Raw genomic sequence first — 18,949 nt, forward strand, 5'->3', positions numbered from 1 at the left:
AGATCAGGTCATTTGTAACTCTGATGAGAGCAGTCTCAGCACTATGATATGGTCTATATCCTAACTGGAAATCCTCACAGATACCATTTTTTTCTCTAGGAAGGAACATAGTTGTGAGGAGACTGCCTTTTTTAGTATCGTTGACAGTAAAGGGAGATTTGAGATTGGTCTGTAATTAACTAATTCTCTAGGACCAAGTTGTGTGTGTGTCTGTTTTTTTTTTTTTTAATGAGAGGCTTAATAACATCCAGTTTGAATGTTTTGGGGACATATCCTAATGAAAATGACAAATAATATTCAGAAGAGGATCTATGACTTCTGGTAGCACCCATTTTAGTAGCTTAGAGATGGAATAGGGTCTAACATACATTTTGTTGGTTCAGATGATTTAACAAGTTTATAACATTGTTCCTGTTCTATAGCAGATCATGAATGGAGTTGTTCCTCAGAGGATCTATAGTGCACTAACTGATGCAATATTGTAGCTGAAAGCTGCATGGTTATAGTTTTATATCTAATAGTATTGATCTTTTTAACACTTCATTTTAGGGTCTCTTAACTAGTTGCTTATTAGCATGCATATTACTAGAATATTAGCCATTTATTAGTACTAATTAAGCACATATTAATGCCTCATTCTACATGACCTTATTCTACATCCCTAATCCTACCCAATACCTAAAGTTCACAACCACCTTACTAACTATTAATAAGGAGCAAATTTGGAATTTATTGAGGGAAAAGTCATAGTTAATAGTGAATAAGTGTTCCCTATTCTAAAGTGTTACCCAAAAAGTAAGTAGATCTAGCAGTTTATAAGGATTTTTTTGTAGGAAGTAATACTTTCCCTCAATGCAATACGAAGCACCTCTAGCTTTTTTTTCTTTTAGCTGCGCTCCATTTTCCGGGCTGCTCTCTTTAGGGTGCAAGTGTGCTCATTATACCACAGTGTCAGACTGTTTTCCTTACTCTTCCTTAAAGGGGTCATATGATGCTGCTAAAAATAACATTATTTGGTGTAATGAAATGCGTTTATGCGGTTTAAGGTTAAAAAAATCACATTATTTTCCACATACTGTATTATATACATTATTGTTTCTCCTCTATGCCCCGCCTTTCTGAAACGCGTAAATTTTTACAAAGGTCATCGGTCTGAAAAGTGAGGTGTGCTCTGATTGGCCAGCTATCCAGTGCGTTGTGATTGGCCGAATACCTCAAGCGTGTCACGCAAATGTTACACCCCTACCATATTGTGATGCCCTGTCCAGCCAAAAACATTAAAACCCATTATAAACGAGGCATTTGTTACATACAGTGGGGACATAATTACGGATTATAATGACTTGTACTGTCTTTTTACGCGTTGCATTGCATCGCGCCGCATAAATATAAAACCATGTCTGCATTTGTGATCGGAGAAATGACAAACAACAAGTGTTACTCTACACTGCTCAAAACTCGCATTTGAATCGTCAGTGGAAAATTCTTTAAATATAAAAAACATTCTTACAGACTGTGAGTCAGAACAGCTGGCATTGTAGTCTACTCTACCAGGATCAGGAAACAGTCCTCCATAAAATGCGCTGGACACATCTGAATATTTGGGTTGAACTGTTCTGGAACAGTGTTGTAAATACAACTTCACCACTGATTTCTAGTCGTGTCCTCTTTTGGAAGGCCAAACAAAGTAGTTTCGCTTTCACAACGAAACTGACACACACCGCGGCCTTGAGTGAGCCGCGGCCTAGAGTGAGTGGAGGCCGGCTTGAGTGAGCAGAGCACAGGCAACCACATGTGACGACCCCGGGCTGGACTAGATATCGTCCTCTTTTGAAAGGCCAAACAAAAAGTAATTTTTTACAACGAAACAACGAAAAACACAGTGCCTTCACGACATGGCGGCGGCGGCAACAAACAATACTACAGCGAGAATAAAAGTTACGCTTCCTTTCTTTGCGTGAACATTTGGGCGGCGTTATGCAAACCTTCCCACATCTTGACGCAGACATGTGGGGGCATGTTAGAACGAGCCGTTTTAGGTAGGCGTGGTTGACTCTTAACTTTTATAAAGAATATCTCTTTGGATTTGAGACTTTAGTCTTTGCAACTTTACAGATCTTCTTTATGCACCAAGAGCTTGTAACACTCCAAAGAGAAAGGGAAAAATGAAATCGCATCATATAACCCCTTTAAGCATAAAGGAGCAACCATATCTAAAGTGCTAGAAAAGAGAGCGTCTATAGTTTCTGTTGCAACATCAAGTTTTTTCTGAGCTATCGGATATGCTGAGGAAGATTATTTACAAAGCAGGCTGTTGTGGTATAAGTGATGGTTCTATCATATTTGTAACAATGAGTTGAATTTGCAGCTTTAGCTACATGAAGTATACATGAGACTAGATAATGATCTGAGATATCATCACTCTGCTACATAATTTCAACACCATTAACATCAATTCCATGTGATAGTATTGAATCTAAAGTCTGATTACAACAATGAGTAGGCCCTGACACGTGTTGTTTAACCCCAATAGAACTTAGAATGTCTATAAGTGCTGATCCCAATGCATCTTTTTCCTTATCTACATGGATATTAAAATCACCAACTATTAAGACTTTATCTGCAGTCAGCACTAACTCAGATAGAAAACCAGTAGCCAGTACAAATGTCAATAGGAATTTATCATGAACACTTATTACATTAGTTAATGTTACATAAAGCACCATTACTTCAAACAAATTATATTTGTATCTCGTCACCATGGTAAGCAGGGAGGGGACCAGAGCATATTACAGTGTCTGACATCATACTTGCAAGCATACACACCTCTTTAATGTTATTTTTAGTGATCTCCGACTGGCGAAGTCGAACATCATTAGAGCCGACGTGAATAAAAATCGTACTGAATTTACGTTTAGCATTAGCCAGCACTTTCAAATTTGCCAAGATGTCAGGCACTCTGGCTCCCGGTAAACATTGGACTATATTGGCTGGTGTCTCTATTTTCACGTTGCGTTCAATAGAATCGCCAATAACTAGGAAACTTTCATCAGGTTTCTCTTCCTGAGTGGGGAGAACCTGTTTATGCTTCAAAGTGGATTGAGTTCAGTGTAGAGGGTGCAATTGCAGATGGGAAGTTCTGTCTCATCTCTGGAATTAAGCACACCTGAACTCTGCTTTAAATACCAGAAGAGAGGATTAAAATGTCACATGATGAGACGATGAGATATGGATGGTGGAATGACAGATCACTACTGACACACTTTCACAAGGAAAGTCCTGCAAGGTTTATTCTCCAAAACATTACTCTGATTCCATATTGAAACATGTACATTAATAATCATTACACTAATTTTGGAGGAATTTCATTATCTTACACAGGGAGGAACTGGAGGGCTAAACAGTTAAAACGATGTACTATTTCTGTCATTATTTACTTACCATTTTGTTTTTTTTTGTTTTTTTCCCTGAACATTTACAAAATACTAACTACTCGTCTCCATATAGTGAAAGAAAAACACTGACTTGTGTGTAATTTGTGCTACTAGTGTCACCAGGGGCAGAGATAGACATGATCATAATTTGACCCAGCGTTCTTTTTGAGAACATTCTGCAGTTTTACTTGCAAATGTTTCAGCTTACTTATATTTCTGCGCTGCTTACTTCTTCTTTTACTGGTGTGTTGGACTACTAATGTTAAAGGTTCATGCTGCCACTTACTGTACTGGAGTGTGTAGCAAGCTTGCTCATTGAGGTGTGTCACGGAGCTAACCCATGACCATTTATGAACTATGGGCATGTACCCTCATAACATACACACACACACAGAGCAGGTAGCATTACACGGTCTGTTTGCCGGCATTGACATCTGTACACGGACTTATGTAATGTTTGACTCAGACGAAGCGGTGTAGGATGTGTTTGGTGTGTGTTGAATTAATGTGCATATTATGTTCATGGGGAAGTCTGTACATGTTCAATGTGTTGTGTGATTTAGCCAGTTAACATAACGTGACCAGCATGTATAAGTTCTGTTTATACCAATACTCGTACAAATAACCATAAGACTTATTCATGGTGTTAAAACATTTATTTGATAGTTTTTACAGATTAACAGATATACTTACTAGCAGTGAAACATCAGTGCTGTATAATGTCACGAAATGCCAGGAGGAAACAGGGTAAGTTCCATGTGCAGTTTATTGAAAATAATAACAGAACAAAACAGAACAAAAACGTTGCAAAAGGTAATCCAACCTGACCACAGAAAACACAAACTGAGAAGACAATACAATCCAGACGCAAATGACAGACAGAGAAGGCATGATATATATAGCTGGGTTAATGATGAACAGGTGTTACCGATAAAACCAGGATTAGTGAGCAGGGGACTATGGGAAATGGAGTTTAACACAAACAACGAAAACAAAAGAGCGCCCTCAAGTGACCAGTCCAGGTCACCACAACAAACTGTGACATATAAACCTTGAGGTATTTAGACCTGGTATTCGTGTCACCTGAATAGACCGGTCCATGTTTTCTTGAGGTCAGTAGAAGGGTCCATACAGTTGCAGTGAAACAATTGTATTTCTGGGTGGTCTTTCATGCTTATGTCTTGTGGGTTTAAAAATGTATTGATATTCGGGTTTTGTATGTAGTATGTGTCTGTATGGCTAAAGGTTGTATATGGTAATTGTGCCTGGGCTTACCCATAGAGTGGTATGCTCCCGAGGGCGGGGTTTAGAATGTAAAATGCCACAAGAGATGTGCTCTGGTGGCAAGGTTGGCGTGCTTGTGCTCTTGTTCAATTCACAATGGCAGTGAACGGACTTTTTAAGATTTTGATTGTTTCGTTTTTGTAATATGTCTAACTTGATTCTGGGGACCTTTGTCACCGATTGCACAATAAATGTACCTGCAATGGGACTTTAGTGGACTGGTTACTTTTTACCCCGGCCGCAAAGGCTATTCCGGACAAGGTGATATGACTAAATGATAGACAACAACCTTCCATGACAATGTTTGAGCGAAAAAATGGATGCCAATATTTCCCCACCCCCAATAGTACAACTTTTGCTCCACTGATTTGCTGGGCCAGTCGGAGAGACTGAGGAGAAATAATACAAAGTTCAGGTTATTTTAGAAGTCTACAATATTCTGGGCTTTTGTGAAGAAGAAGAAGAAGAAGAAAAATGAGAAGGAGGAGGAGAGGAAAAAGTGAGTGTTAAATGTAAATGAAATGAAATCCACATGAGGTGAATGATTTGAACTTTAGTGCAGTCTCTTTTTTTCTGTTGATTTGCTGCTTTTTCTGAACCTGAAGTGTTAATGCCAGACAAGTAACAAAAAAGTGCTTCAGTGCTGCCACACCTCAGGTGATCTTTTTCATATTTACAGCACAGACTGTCCTGTGATCTGAATAGTTTGAGCAACAAGAGCATGCATCGTAAATCTGCTCCACTGCAGGAGTGTTATTTCAGTGAGAAATTTGCCAAACATATGAATATATCTGGCTATATTTGCTTAATGTACTTGGTGCTCATCTCCTGTACTTCTTCTCCCACTATCTGCTGAGTGTGCAGTCTCACTGTCTGCAGTCACACTAATTGGACCCCTCTCTTATTCACCTCCAAGACCCCAGTATGTTCAAACAGATAGGAAAATAAAACACAGCCCTAAAATAATGAGTTTCATCAGGTCGTTTCAAATGTAACAGAAAATGATGACATTTTGGTTTGAACCCAGCTGACTTTCTAACAATGTGAAGACAAAAGAAGGCCCGAATGCTTGAAATCGCCCCCTATTACTATGATATAATTACTCTATATTAATCCCATCTTGATAATGATGCCCCCCCTCTCTACTTTGCCAATAAAGTACTCTGAATCCTTTTAAATAACTTTAAGAGAGAGAGAGAGAGAGAGAGAGAGAGAGAGAGAGAGAATAAAAGAAGGGAGGTATAAAAAAATATCCCACGACTGATTCAACACGAACACGTCTAGGCCTCTTTTGAATGAAAAATGATACGTGAGGGAAAATAAAGCAATATGACCAGAAGGACCAGGAATTCACCAGATGAGTGTCAACGGAGAGGTAAAAAATGAAGCATTTACCTGTTCCTAATCTAATTTCTTCATGGCTTTCTGTAGATATCGGACCCCGCTGTGAATAAGCTTAGTGTTTGCACTGCCAGTCCCGGGTGAGAAATCGCTCTGCTCTGCCAGGGCCGTGGAGAGTGAGGGAAACCAACTCCGGATCAACGTCAGCTTGATATTTGGCTACTTATTCTCACCACCACAAAATGTTTAGAATATATTACATATAATTTTCATATGCATCTCTCCTCTCGCTGTAATGTGCTTTAAAGGCGAACCGGGGACCGGGCTAGGCTATATAAGAGGGCATTCATAAATCCATGGGAAACGGGATGCGTTAATATGTATGAGCGCACATGTGACTGTTAAAAATCTCTAAATGTTGAAATAATAAAGTTTATCTGGAGGTTTCAGACTCCAGCTTTATTTTGCATGAAGTGTAGTTTCCTCAATTCAGACTTGCAAAGCTTTTGAAAGACTGCGAAGAAGCAAACGTGTATTTTCAGATGGAGGTAACGAGAGACTGTTGTAAACGCGACACTCACGCGAACAAGCCTCTGGCTTTCCCAGAAGATTAGAAGCTGCAAATCCAAAAATTCCAAAAGAAAAAAAAGAAGAAAAGAAATGGATTAGGAGAGGGATGAGCGCAGTTTCACAACCCTCCTTTCTCAATCTCTCGCGCGCATTTTCCAATATTAGATAATGGAAATGATTATAAAAAGAACAAGTAAAAACATATTAAGGAAACCTTGAGCTCCAGCATAGATAATTGATTTATGGAGTAACAGAAGAGACGATCACATTAAGTCTCATTTGGGACAGCCAGTGAACCATACTTCACATGCAAAGATCAGGCTTTTTTCTGCCACGTTGTCATTTTCTGGAAGACGAAAATCCCTCTAAGTCCAGCACTTCCAATGGGGAGGCCTCCTGAGGAGGAGGCTGAAGCCACTTAGCGGCTGAGCCTGCGCGAGCAGCCCTGCAAGCAGTTAACACACAATGAGCTGCAGCGTTACGCAACAGCCGCTCAGAAAACATCCGTCTACAGCTGCAAGTGGGACTCGTGCAAAACAGAGTGCCGCTCGAAATCCTGCTCTCGGTGCTAAGAATAAGCAAATAGGATTGATCCAAATTTCTCAAATGGGGAAGACTATAAGGAAAACCACAGGGTGAGCGAAAAGAGAGAGAAAGAGCTAAGCTTTCATTGTGTTGGATCCGTGAGTTTTATATGTACAATGATGTATGAAAATGAGTATATGAGCATACAGTAACTGTAAGTAATGAGGATGTCATTACTGTACCTAGAGATTTTCCAAAGGGTTCGGCCAGTCAGCCAACCTAAGGAACCCAAAGTAGTATTTCATGTATCTTTTTTTTTTTTTTTACAGTTACAGACTCTATTGTTGTGTTCAAGCTCTTTCAGGCTCTTATAATTTTTTCCTGTGTTGTGACATTATCTGTACAGTAAAATTGGACAAGAATCACAGTGGGCCAATGCTCATGCACAGGCCTACTTCATGTGGTTATTAAAGTCCTCACAAGATTTATAGAATAACTCTCCAAAAACTTTTATGAGTAGTTAGCATAATTTCCTAAAACAAAAAACATTAAAACAAACAAAATCATGAAAAACATCAAGCAAACTGTATGTGACAGAATCAGAGGTGTATCTTCAGTAGGCTGGCCACGGATTCCTCTGTGCGTTACGTAGCACAGCTTGCTGCCCCTCATGGGACGGTGGCCATTCTCACAAACATATACACATCAACTAGCCATTCATTTCACTGTCACATGACTTCAGGGGACACTATTCATTTATAAATGTGCTTCATTACTATGCAAGTCTTCATATTCTATATGATGGATTCAACAAAACACAAATCATGCATTTTCTGCAGAAGGACAGAGAAAAAAAGTGACAGCAGAAAGAAATAAAGAATGATCAATCACATGCTAATTTATTTACTTCCCCCACTCCTAACAAGTGTCCAGCGTGATTAATCATGAATATGCATGCCACATGCATATGACTTTGCTTACCAAAATAATGTGACTTTACTGTTCTCCACAATACTCTGCTTGATTTTTTTCTTTAACAGCGCATTAAAGGAGTAAACATGTTGTATTTTAATGTTTAGACACACATTGGAACAGATGAGCTTCACCCATTATTTAGAACACATACATAAGATAAAACAAGTGAATGTAAATGTTATATATTACTGAATTATGCTTTTAACTGACATTCAGGAAACGCAAATGAATTTGATTGCAATCATCACCATCGGCACCCTGCGCCACCTCACAGGAAAGAAAAAAATAAAGTGATAAAAAGATGTTTAATATCTCATATCATTTTAAAAATATCTTTTACAACTTCTCTACATTTTCAAAAGACATCTAGAAAAAATTCTTTAGATTTGACAATATATAGGGTGCAAACTAAATATATTTCATGAATTTAAATATTTTTCATCAAATCGTTTTCTCCAAGGTTACATAATTTGAAATATACTGTCATATTAAATTGATAGCTCTATATTTAGAGTTATTAAGTTTGTAAGTTGATAAAATTAACAAAATAGAAACAAATCCATACTATGTAAAAATAATTAAATAAATAAAAACAAAACAAACAAATAAGTAAAATCAGTTTTAAATAAACATTGGCTGTCGCAACAGTTTACTTTCCCTTTATCACTATATCACTCATCATGAATCTTGACTGTTACAATTAGCAGAACATATGAACACATATTTGCTAAAGTGACTTTGCAGAAGCTGGAGGGTAATTAATTAGACTAACTAGCTGCACTATTCATCTTCCTTCTAACTGACAGTGATTTTTTTTTTCTGAAGCACAACTTAACAATTGATTATGGCATAAGAGCTCACCTGCAGCTTGAGAATTCATTTTCACACAAGAAGGAGAGAAGAAAAGCCAAAGCCAAAAAAAAAAAAAACCTAGGATATATTGCCCCATGGTGTGAATATGCAAGAACTCACAAGATGTCGGCAGACTCATTACTAATGTTACTGTCAATTACAAGGCATGTCTTGACACTGATTCATGAATATTCAACACTGACTGATCTTCATGCTCGTGTTTTACAGTTTTACTGAGGTAGAAGAGAAGGGACCTTCATCACAGCACAGAGTCGTCGTCCAGCTGGAATACAAGCTGTTTCATTAGGGTTAAATAGTTAAATGTGTGTTATATAAAAGTGCATTAAAATGATGGAGCACTCCCTTGTTCCATGGAACTCACATTAAAGCATATTAAGTAGACATTTATTCCTGAAAAGAAGGAATCTTAAATTGGAAAAAAGACATAGACCAGTGCCTTGAGCGAAAGGGGAGCTTTAAGACGGCAAGAAATAGGGAATTTTTTTTTTTTTGTGATGAATCTACTGGGGAATTAAATCATGCAATCAACAACATCTGACCTTTTTGAACCTGCATGAAAATTGGAGAGGTTTCATCATCTTTAAGTCAAATTCAATCACATCAAGTGTGGAGTGATGTTTTAAAAATCATAAAGTCATCTGTTGGCCAATGACACCAGATTAACGCTGCTTATCTCATAGGGAGAGAACTGGACACATGTGATCCTTATCTAAATAGGCTCTGTAAGAGGAAGCTTGTCTAGGAGACAATGTCTAGGTTGGACAATGAGTCTCCTCTGCTTGATAATATCAGATTAAGATGTCATAGTGGTCACTCAATTTCAAATGTCTGTTAAAAAGTCTACAGCCTCTGTCAGTAAACATTTCCAATTAGAGTTGGCTTACATCATTACTTAGCACATGAGTGTCTGCAGGAACATGCGATGATAAGACGAAGCTCTCTCACTCACAAATATACATTATGTGCATTTGAATAATGCCCATTAATGTACTATATACCCTGATGTTCAGGCCAACAGACTACACACCGTCAATTCTAGTCTTATAATGATATGCTGATAGACATCTGGTGCTGGTAGTCAGGTTATAATGCAATCTCAAGAAAATGATACAGAGTACAGTAGCTACATATAATTAATAAAATGTTTAGGATTAAATCCTGTTGTATCTGTTAAAGGCTGCCTCAGGGGATGTTCCCTGCCTCTTTGGCAGCAAACTCTTAATATTCATCAATATATTTCGCATAAGGAAAACTATTCAAAATTAAGTCACCATGTAATTTTTAAATCACAACGACAGTGAAACAGCTTAGATTTTATATACTGACTTAAAACGGCCTAACATGCAAAATTTAATAAATACATTTAACGCAAAAATGTGTGGCGCTGTCCATGGTGCTGCACCTGTCTCAATATTCAAGTAGAAGTGCTGAATAAACAGCTCCTGTCAAAAACTGTACACCCTGAAGGAAGCATCAGGATTGGCCATGCATTTGTGATTTTTTTTGTTTGTGTTTTTGTTATTTGTACTTGTTAAAGAAAAGTAAGTAAATATCATGTTGGCTGTTAATGATGTCAGTCAGGATAGCTTTATACATAACTCTTTCCTCCACACACACACGCACACACACACACACTCGCACGCACGCACACACACAAACACACACACACACATTCTTCAACGTGTCATAATTGGGAAATAACTTCAGTCCAATTTGATTGCTCTTCATTTGCTGCCTCTTCTTCCCCATGAGCAGTGATTAAACTATGCATATATATAAGGCAGTTAGTAATTAAATGAGCCAATGGGCAATTATTGCTTAATTGTATGTAATTTCCCTTCATTAAAAAGGTAAATGAAAGCAGACCATATTGTGGATATAATACATTGGATATAGCAATAAACTCAATCAGCTGTTGAGCACACGGCTGGCCTGTCATTCACTATGTAGAACATGACTGACAGTTTTGGACATATTGTTTAAATGAGAGATCATGGACACCATGGGATAGTTTTGTCCTCACATGTCATCCTTGAATGGCTGAACTGCAGTGTCTGTGGCTTATTGACATATAATCTATTCTGCATTAGGCTGAAATACATTGATCAGCACTGTATTAGCTTTACGTTATAACAACATATACAACATAATCCAAAATGATTGTCCAGTGGGTGGTGAGCAACAGTGTCCTCTAGAGGAGACTGCCACCCCCATTTAGAGAACACCGCTTTGGTTTAGCTAAATTCTTGAAGCTGTATTAAGAAAACCTCACAAACCTTAATTTTGTATTCGTTTACATAGAAAAGAGACTGAGCAATGTTTTCTTACATATTGTGGTTTTACCCATAAGGCCATGAAGTTGTTTATGGTGGTTGGGAGATGCATGATTTAGTTTGTGGAAAGAGGGTGTTCACATGATGGTTGAGTGAGACCTGTCTCAAATAACAGTAACACCCACCCATTCAGATACAATATGGCAAAGACTGTTTTGAGGGGAGGTGACCTCTGTTTCTAGACCTCTTCACGTTCTGCATCACAGCTGTTGTCTGCATCGCTTTTTTTGTTGCCATTTCCCGATGTATTTCTCTGTCTTTGTCACACTTAGATTGAAATTACTCTGTAAGAATCCCCTCCTCTGCCCTCTGCTAATGACTGTAGTCTCGTACAAATAGAATTTCTACCGTTGTTTCGCATTGAAAAATACAATGACCAATGGCTCTTAGATTGTTTCCCCCCAGTACTTGTTGTTTAGCCTTAGATTAACCAGCTTTACCAAAACATCCTAAACAAATAGTTTTAATAGAATGAGAAGGAATAAATACTTGTAATTCTATTATTGTTACAATTTTTTTAATCAGTGTTTTATGTGAAATCGACTTAATCGAATTTAATATTTTGTACTGTGCATACTGAAATATATGTGACAAAACAGAGGTAAATTGCTATTAGACGACGGGGAATTTAAACTACAGCAGATCTCTGTGAAATCACAGTCATGCACCGGCTGTCAGTCAGCCCTCAGATTGGCAGAAGAGTCTCGCAGCTGATTGGTTCTACTCACATATGACGCAGATGACGTACTGAACTCAAACACGTGGGTCTCACATAAACAAAGACACATTGGCAGACTGAGCTCTACATGCCAGTGTTGAGCTCCGCGCTCTGCGAACCACACGCCGTGCTGGACATTTACACACATATTCTGCATCACATGCTTATGGATACAATATAGTTTTACTGATGGTCTACTAAGGTATGCAATTGCCTTTCTTTTTATTCTTTGTCTGTTTGGGCAAATATGCATTTTCAATAAGCAGTGCAAAAAATGTGCTATGGCATGTTTGTTTTTAAACAGTCTCTGTTGTTTGTTGATTTCTGCTGGTTTTATAGAAATTGATAAGCTGTTTTTCTTTAGAGCTGAATTGTGAAATGAGCATTTATTCAGTCCTTGTATGAGAATAGAGACCAGCGCACGCTGGTGTGAAATTGTGTTTCTTCAGACATGCATTTATTAGCAGAAATATATATAAAAATATTGCAAACGCGGCGCGCAAATCCTTAAACTTTCGCCCCATCGCTCACATGTTCTGATATAACTCTTTCCTCCACACACACACGCACACACACACACTCGCACGCACGCACACACACAAACACACACACACACATTCTTCAACGTGTCATAATTGGGAAATAACTTCAGTCCAATTTGATTGCTCTTCATTTGCTGCCCCTTCTTCCCCATGAGCAGTGATTAAACTATGCATATATAAGGCAGTTAGTAATTAAATGAGCCAATGGGCAATTATTGCTTAATTGTATGTAATTTCCCTTCATTAAAAAGGTAAATGAAAGCAGACCATATTGTGGATATAATACATTGGATATAGCAATAAACTCAATCAGCTGTTGAGCACACGGCTGGCCTGTCATTCACTATGTAGAACATGACTGACAGTTTTGGACATATTGTTTAAATGAGAGATCATGGACACCATGGGATAGTTTTGTCCTCACATGTCATCCTTGAATGGCTGAACTGCAGTGTCTGTGGCTTATTGACATATAATCTATTCTGCATTAGGCTGAAATACATTGATCAGCACTGTATTAGCTTTACGTTATAACAACATATACAACATAATCCAAAATGATTGTCCAGTGGGTGGTGAGCAACAGTGTCCTCTAGAGGAGACTGCCACCCCCATTTAGAGAACACCGCTTTGGTTTAGCTAAATTCTTGAAGCTGTATTAAGAAAACCTCACAAACCTTAATTTTGTATTCGTTTACATAGAAAAGAGACTGAGCAATGTTTTCTTACATATTGTGGTTTTACCCATAAGGCCATGAAGTTGTTTATGGTGGTTGGGAGATGCATGATTTAGTTTGTGGAAAGAGGGTGTTCACATGATGGTTGAGTGAGACCTGTCTCAAATAACAGTAACACCCACCCATTCAGATACAATATGGCAAAGACTGTTTTGAGGGGAGGTGACCTCTGTTTCTAGACCTCTTCACGTTCTGCATCACAGCTGTTGTCTGCATCGCTTTTTTTGTTGCCATTTCCCGATGTATTTCTCTGTCTTTGTCACACTTAGATTGAAATTACTCTGTAAGAATCCCCTCCTCTGCCCTCTGCTAATGACTGTAGTCTCGTACAAATAGAATTTCTACCGTTGTTTCGCATTGAAAAATACAATGACCAATGGCTCTTAGATTGTTTCCCCCCAGTACTTGTTGTTTAGCCTTAGATTAACCAGCTTTACCAAAACATCCTAAACAAATAGTTTTAATAGAATGAGAAGGAATAAATACTTGTAATTCTATTATTGTTACAATTTTTTTAATCAGTGTTTTATGTGAAATCGACTTAATCGAATTTAATATTTTGTACTGTGCATACTGAAATATATGTGACAAAACAGAGGTAAATTGCTATTAGACGACGGGGAATTTAAACTACAGCAGATCTCTGTGAAATCACAGTCATGCACCGGCTGTCAGTCAGCCCTCAGATTGGCAGAAGAGTCTCGCAGCTGATTGGTTCTACTCACATATGACGCAGATGACGTACTGAACTCAAACACGTGGGTCTCACATAAACAAAGACACATTGGCAGACTGAGCTCTACATGCCAGTGTTGAGCTCCGCGCTCTGCGAACCACACGCCGTGCTGGACATTTACACACATATTCTGCATCACATGCTTATGGATACAATATAGTTTTACTGATGGTCTACTAAGGTATGCAATTGCCTTTCTTTTTATTCTTTGTCTGTTTGGGCAAATATGCATTTTCAATAAGCAGTGCAAAAAATGTGCTATGGCATGTTTGTTTTTAAACAGTCTCTGTTGTTTGTTGATTTCTGCTGGTTTTATAGAAATTGATAAGCTGTTTTTCTTTAGAGCTGAATTGTGAAATGAGCATTTATTCAGTCCTTGTATGAGAATAGAGACCAGCGCACGCTGGTGTGAAATTGTGTTTCTTCAGACATGCATTTATTAGCAGAAATATATATAAAAATATTGCAAACGCGGCGCGCAAATCCTTAAACTTTCGCCCCATCGCTCACATGTTCTGATACGGCGCAAAAAAAAGGGGGTTTTAAATTTCAAAGTTAAAGTGAGCTCTATAATTTTGTATTTGTGTAATAGCCTAGAACTAATAAAATGTGATGCAAAATCAAGTGAAAGTTGTGTGTTTTATCAGAGGGAGAATCCAGACCTGACTTGTTTGTCTTGAACCCCGGTATTACATTTCACCTGATATTATCACCTGCACAGCGATCTGCAGAGGAACAGTCCCACGACTGAAGGTACTTCAGCAGAAAGGAAAAAAATGAATAGTTAAAAGCGATTTTGCAAAGTTGCATGCAAGCTGGAAACAGTGCTAAAACATGGTTTGATGGGCATGCGGCTATTATTTTCAGGCTTTCTTTATGTTGTTGTTGTTTTTTTCTTTTATTGATTGCTGTGTTGTTTGCAGCCATGCCCTGCGTCCAGGCTCAGTATGGCTCATCCCCGCAGGGCGCGAGTCCTGCGTCTCAAAGCTACAGTTACCACACCAGCGGAGAATACAGCTGCGATTTCCTCACGCCAGAGTTTGTGAAGTTCAGCATGGATTTGACCAATACCGAGATCACCGCCGCCACCACCTCTCTGCCAAGCTTCAGCACCTTCATGGACAACTACAACACCGGCTATGACGTGAAGCCGCCTTGTCTTTACCAGGTGCCCCATTCTGGAGAACAGTCCTCCATCAAAGTGGAGGACGTCCAGATGCACACATACCATCAGCAGAGCCATTTGGGCCCGCAGTCAGAGGAGATGATGGCCCACTCCGGGCCTATGTACTTCAAACCGTCCTCACCTCACACTCCGGGAACGGCCAACTTCCAGGTTCAGCACAATCATATGTGGGAGGACCCGAGCTCCCTGCACACTTTTCATCAGACCTATATGACCTCACATATGATAGATCAGCGCAAAAACCCCGTGTCCAGGCTCTCCCTCTTCTCCTTCAAGCAGTCTCCACCCGGAACCCCTGTTTCCAGCTGTCAGATGCGCTTTGACGGGCCTCTCCACGTGTCCATGGGGCACGACAGTCCCGGAGCGCACCGAGCCCTGGACAGCCAGAGTTTCGCAGTGCCCAGTGCCATCAGGAAACAGGCGGGAATCGCTTTCACGCACTCCCTGCAGCTCAGTCACGGCCATCAGCTGATGGACAGTCAGGTGCCGTCACCCCCGTCTAGAGGTTCTCCGTCCACCGAAAGTTTGTGCGCTGTGTGTGGGGACAACGCGGCTTGTCAGCACTATGGAGTCCGAACGTGTGAAGGGTGCAAAGGCTTCTTCAAGGTATTGTTTTGCATTATTATTATTATTATTATTATTATTATTATTATTATTATTTATTTATTTATTTGCTTATTTATTTGTTTTGTTACCGGTTATATCGGTTTTCTCTGATCTTGAAAGTAAAATGAGACTTAAACAGACATTCGAGCAACTGTTATTTGAGCGTTTTTTAAAATATTTTATTAAATTTTTTTCTTTAAATCTTTATTTTGCGCACTTGTTAGTCGCATATCTGATTAAAGATAATTTACACCAAAAACAAACCGAATGTTTGCTTAGAAAAATAATATAATATATATATATATACTCTAAAAAATGCTGGGTTATTTCAACCCAACTTTGGGTCAAATAGTTTAGCCAATAAAAACTGTCCTGTGGATAAACGCCGGAGAAACAGATGTCAGTATTGCCGATTTCAGAAGTGCATGGTGGTCGGAATGGTGAAAGAAGGTAAATCGCTTTTTGTCCACAAGAATGTGCGTCTCGTCGCACCTGGAAAACAGAGAAGTGCGCAACTGCAATTACAGTCATCGTTGACTGAGTTGTATATACACGTTACAACGAGCAATACAGCCACTTGATAATAACAGTCTTGTGTTGTTTTGACAGTTGTTCGGACCGCCAGCTTAAAGGGTCGGCGAGGCCGTTTACCCTCCAAACCCAAAAGTCCGCAGGAGTCTTCGCCTCCCTCTCCGCCCGTCAGTTTGATCAGCGCTCTGGTCAGGGCTCATGTGGACTCCAACCCCTCTATGAGCAGCCTCGACTACACCAGAGTGCGTTATATTGCATTCGTCTATAATATTACTCCTCATTTTAGGCTTTAAAAGAAGAAAATCAAAATGTGCATGTGACTCTTGATGCGCTTCCTGCGCCAATCTGACACAACCAATATTAGGAATTTAATATCATACAGTGTTTCATTATAAACTTTCAACACTTTAAGGGTGGCATATTTTACTCTCTAAATTGCTTTTGCAAGAAAGAAGCCAGTGAAATACAGACACAAGTCAAATTAAAGAGGGGGGAAACTCTCCCCCTTCAAGAAATGGGCTTTGCAATTTCACGGGTTATATATTTTAAGGGAGCTCATTAAGTCATGTTTAAATTAAATTCCAGTTCCAAGCCAACCCGGACTACCAACTGAGCGGAGATGACACACAGCACATCCAGCAGTTCTACGACCTCCTCACCGGATCCATGGAGATCATCCGCGGATGGGCAGAAAAGATTCCCGGGTTCACCGACCTGCCTAAACCGGACCAGGACTTGCTGTTCGAGTCTGCCTTCCTGGAGCTCTTCGTGCTGCGCCTGGCGTACAGGTACCGAGGCCTCTGGAGTTTTCAGTTTTTATTGGCTCTGCAATAATTAGCAGCCGCTTAAATCCCCGTTTAATGCGCACGGTAATTAACGGGTGCTTTGTCATTCATTTCAGGTCCAACCCGATGGAAGGCAAACTCATCTTCTGTAACGGAGTGGTGCTGCACAGGCTGCAGTGCGTCCGTGGATTTGGCGAGTGGATCGACTCTATAGCGGAGTTCTCGTCTAATCTCCAGAACATGAATTTAGACATATCTGCTTTCTCATGCATCGCCGCCCTAGCCATGGTCACAGGTGAGATCAGTTTTATATACTGTTAAGAAAAGTGTAACTGTTTTTTATGTTATGTTATATTCTCAAATAAGAATGATTATTATTATTTTGCAGAGAGACACGGACTGAAAGAACCCAAGAGAGTGGAGGACCTTCAAAACAAGATAGTAAATTGTCTGAAAGATCAAGTCACCTTCAATGGAGGCGGCTTGAATCGTCCAAACTATTTGTCCAAACTGTTGGGTAAACTGCCTGAACTGCGCACACTGTGCACACAGGGTCTGCAGCGCATCTTCTACCTAAAACTAGAAGATCTGGTCCCACCGCCAGCAATAATCGACAAACTGTTTCTTGACACTCTGCCCTTTTAAACCGTGAGAAAAGGAGAAAAAAATAACTATTTCAAACAACCTCAGAGAACTTCCACTGACTCTCTTGAAAACTGAAAGCCTGATTTTTTAATCCACCAACCATTGCCAAATGACGTGCGCTTTCAGAAAAAAAGGATTCAACGATATAAAGCCTGGAAAGCACAACAGGTGATTTTGGCCCTTTATCCCACCCAAAAATTCCGCTACTGAGTATCTCAGAACAGAGAAACATGTAAAACTAGGTAAAAAGGTAATAGTAATATGAGAAATTATAATAAAAGACACATATTATTAGGTAGTATGCCTGATTTTGAACGATGAAAAATATCTCGCCACTACTAATCAGTTAACTGCAAACGTCTGTATTCATGGAAAATCACAGAGTAGAGTGTATTATACCATTTCTATATACTTATTCAATAGATTTATGTGATTTATATGATATGTATAAAGCTTGTACAGAGACATTTTTTTTATTTTATAACTTGTGCCTGTGTATCTGTCAGGTGGGAAGGAGACGCATGTTGTAGAGGACTCTTGTCTCTATTACACACTCTATATTCCGGACACTATGTAGTCTGTTAGATTTTATAAAGATTCGTAGTATTGGGACAACTTTTAAATACGGCACATGTGTATAAAATACCAGTTTCATCTGTACAGGTAAAAAGGGACCCATAGTGTTTGTACAGTTGTCAGACATTCCTCGTTTGTATGTGCTGTATGTATTGTTGCTGTTTAATATAAACGTTTATATATTTATTTTGAGTTTGCCGTTAAAGCATGGTGCAGTTGAAATGATTTCAGACGCATCACCGTCGTCTTTGTTTAATGTCTTACATGTGATTTTATTTGCCATCTATTCCTGTAGGTGTGTGAAAATCATCACTGCCTTTTTATATGGTTTAACTAAATATACTACAACTCGTCCGGTTCCGACCCCGAATCAAACTTCATGAGAAAGGAATATTTAATGTTTACAAATAAAACTTTTAAATCATTTCCATGCAGGAGCCGTGCCTCTTAATTACATTCCATTATTTTGTGATCAGAATTTGTTCAAGGAAAAACTTGCATTACTGAAGGAACTCAAACAAAGAAATAAAGTTTATATATATATATATATAT

General features: G+C 39.0%; 1 protein-coding gene across 1 annotated transcript; it reads left to right on the forward strand.

Moving 5' to 3' along the window:
* Window positions 1-14,132: 14,132 nt before the first annotated feature.
* Window positions 14,133-17,844, forward strand: nr4a2a (nuclear receptor subfamily 4, group A, member 2a). Its single transcript, XM_016258569.1, has 8 exons — window positions 14,133-14,249; window positions 14,716-14,821; window positions 14,992-15,865; window positions 16,213-16,310; window positions 16,470-16,633; window positions 16,977-17,179; window positions 17,293-17,471; window positions 17,565-17,844. Exons 3-8 carry the CDS (start codon window positions 14,994-14,996, stop codon window positions 17,819-17,821), a joined length of 1,773 nt encoding a protein of 590 aa, XP_016114055.1. The 5' UTR covers window positions 14,133-14,249; window positions 14,716-14,821; window positions 14,992-14,993; the 3' UTR covers window positions 17,822-17,844.
* The last annotated feature ends 1,105 nt before the right edge of the window (window positions 17,845-18,949 follow it).

Source organism: Sinocyclocheilus grahami, unplaced genomic scaffold (assembly GCF_001515645.1).
Source record: "Sinocyclocheilus grahami isolate Dianchi unplaced genomic scaffold, SAMN03320097.WGS_v1.1 scaffold1707.1, whole genome shotgun sequence".
In the NCBI taxonomy this organism is placed as follows: domain Eukaryota; kingdom Metazoa; phylum Chordata; class Actinopteri; order Cypriniformes; family Cyprinidae; genus Sinocyclocheilus; species Sinocyclocheilus grahami.

Bases quoted from the DNA above. Each gene is read 5' to 3' on its own strand.
- nr4a2a (XM_016258569.1), top strand. From the start codon at position 14,994: ATGCCCTGCGTCCAGGCTCAGTATGGCTCATCCCCGCAGGGCGCGAGT. The intron at 16,311-16,469 runs GTAAATCGCTTT...TTGTTTTGACAG, and splicing joins GGTCGGAATGGTGAAAGAAG to TTGTTCGGACCGCCAGCTTA. The intron at 17,180-17,292 runs GTACCGAGGCCT...CATTCATTTCAG, and splicing joins GTGCTGCGCCTGGCGTACAG to GTCCAACCCGATGGAAGGCA.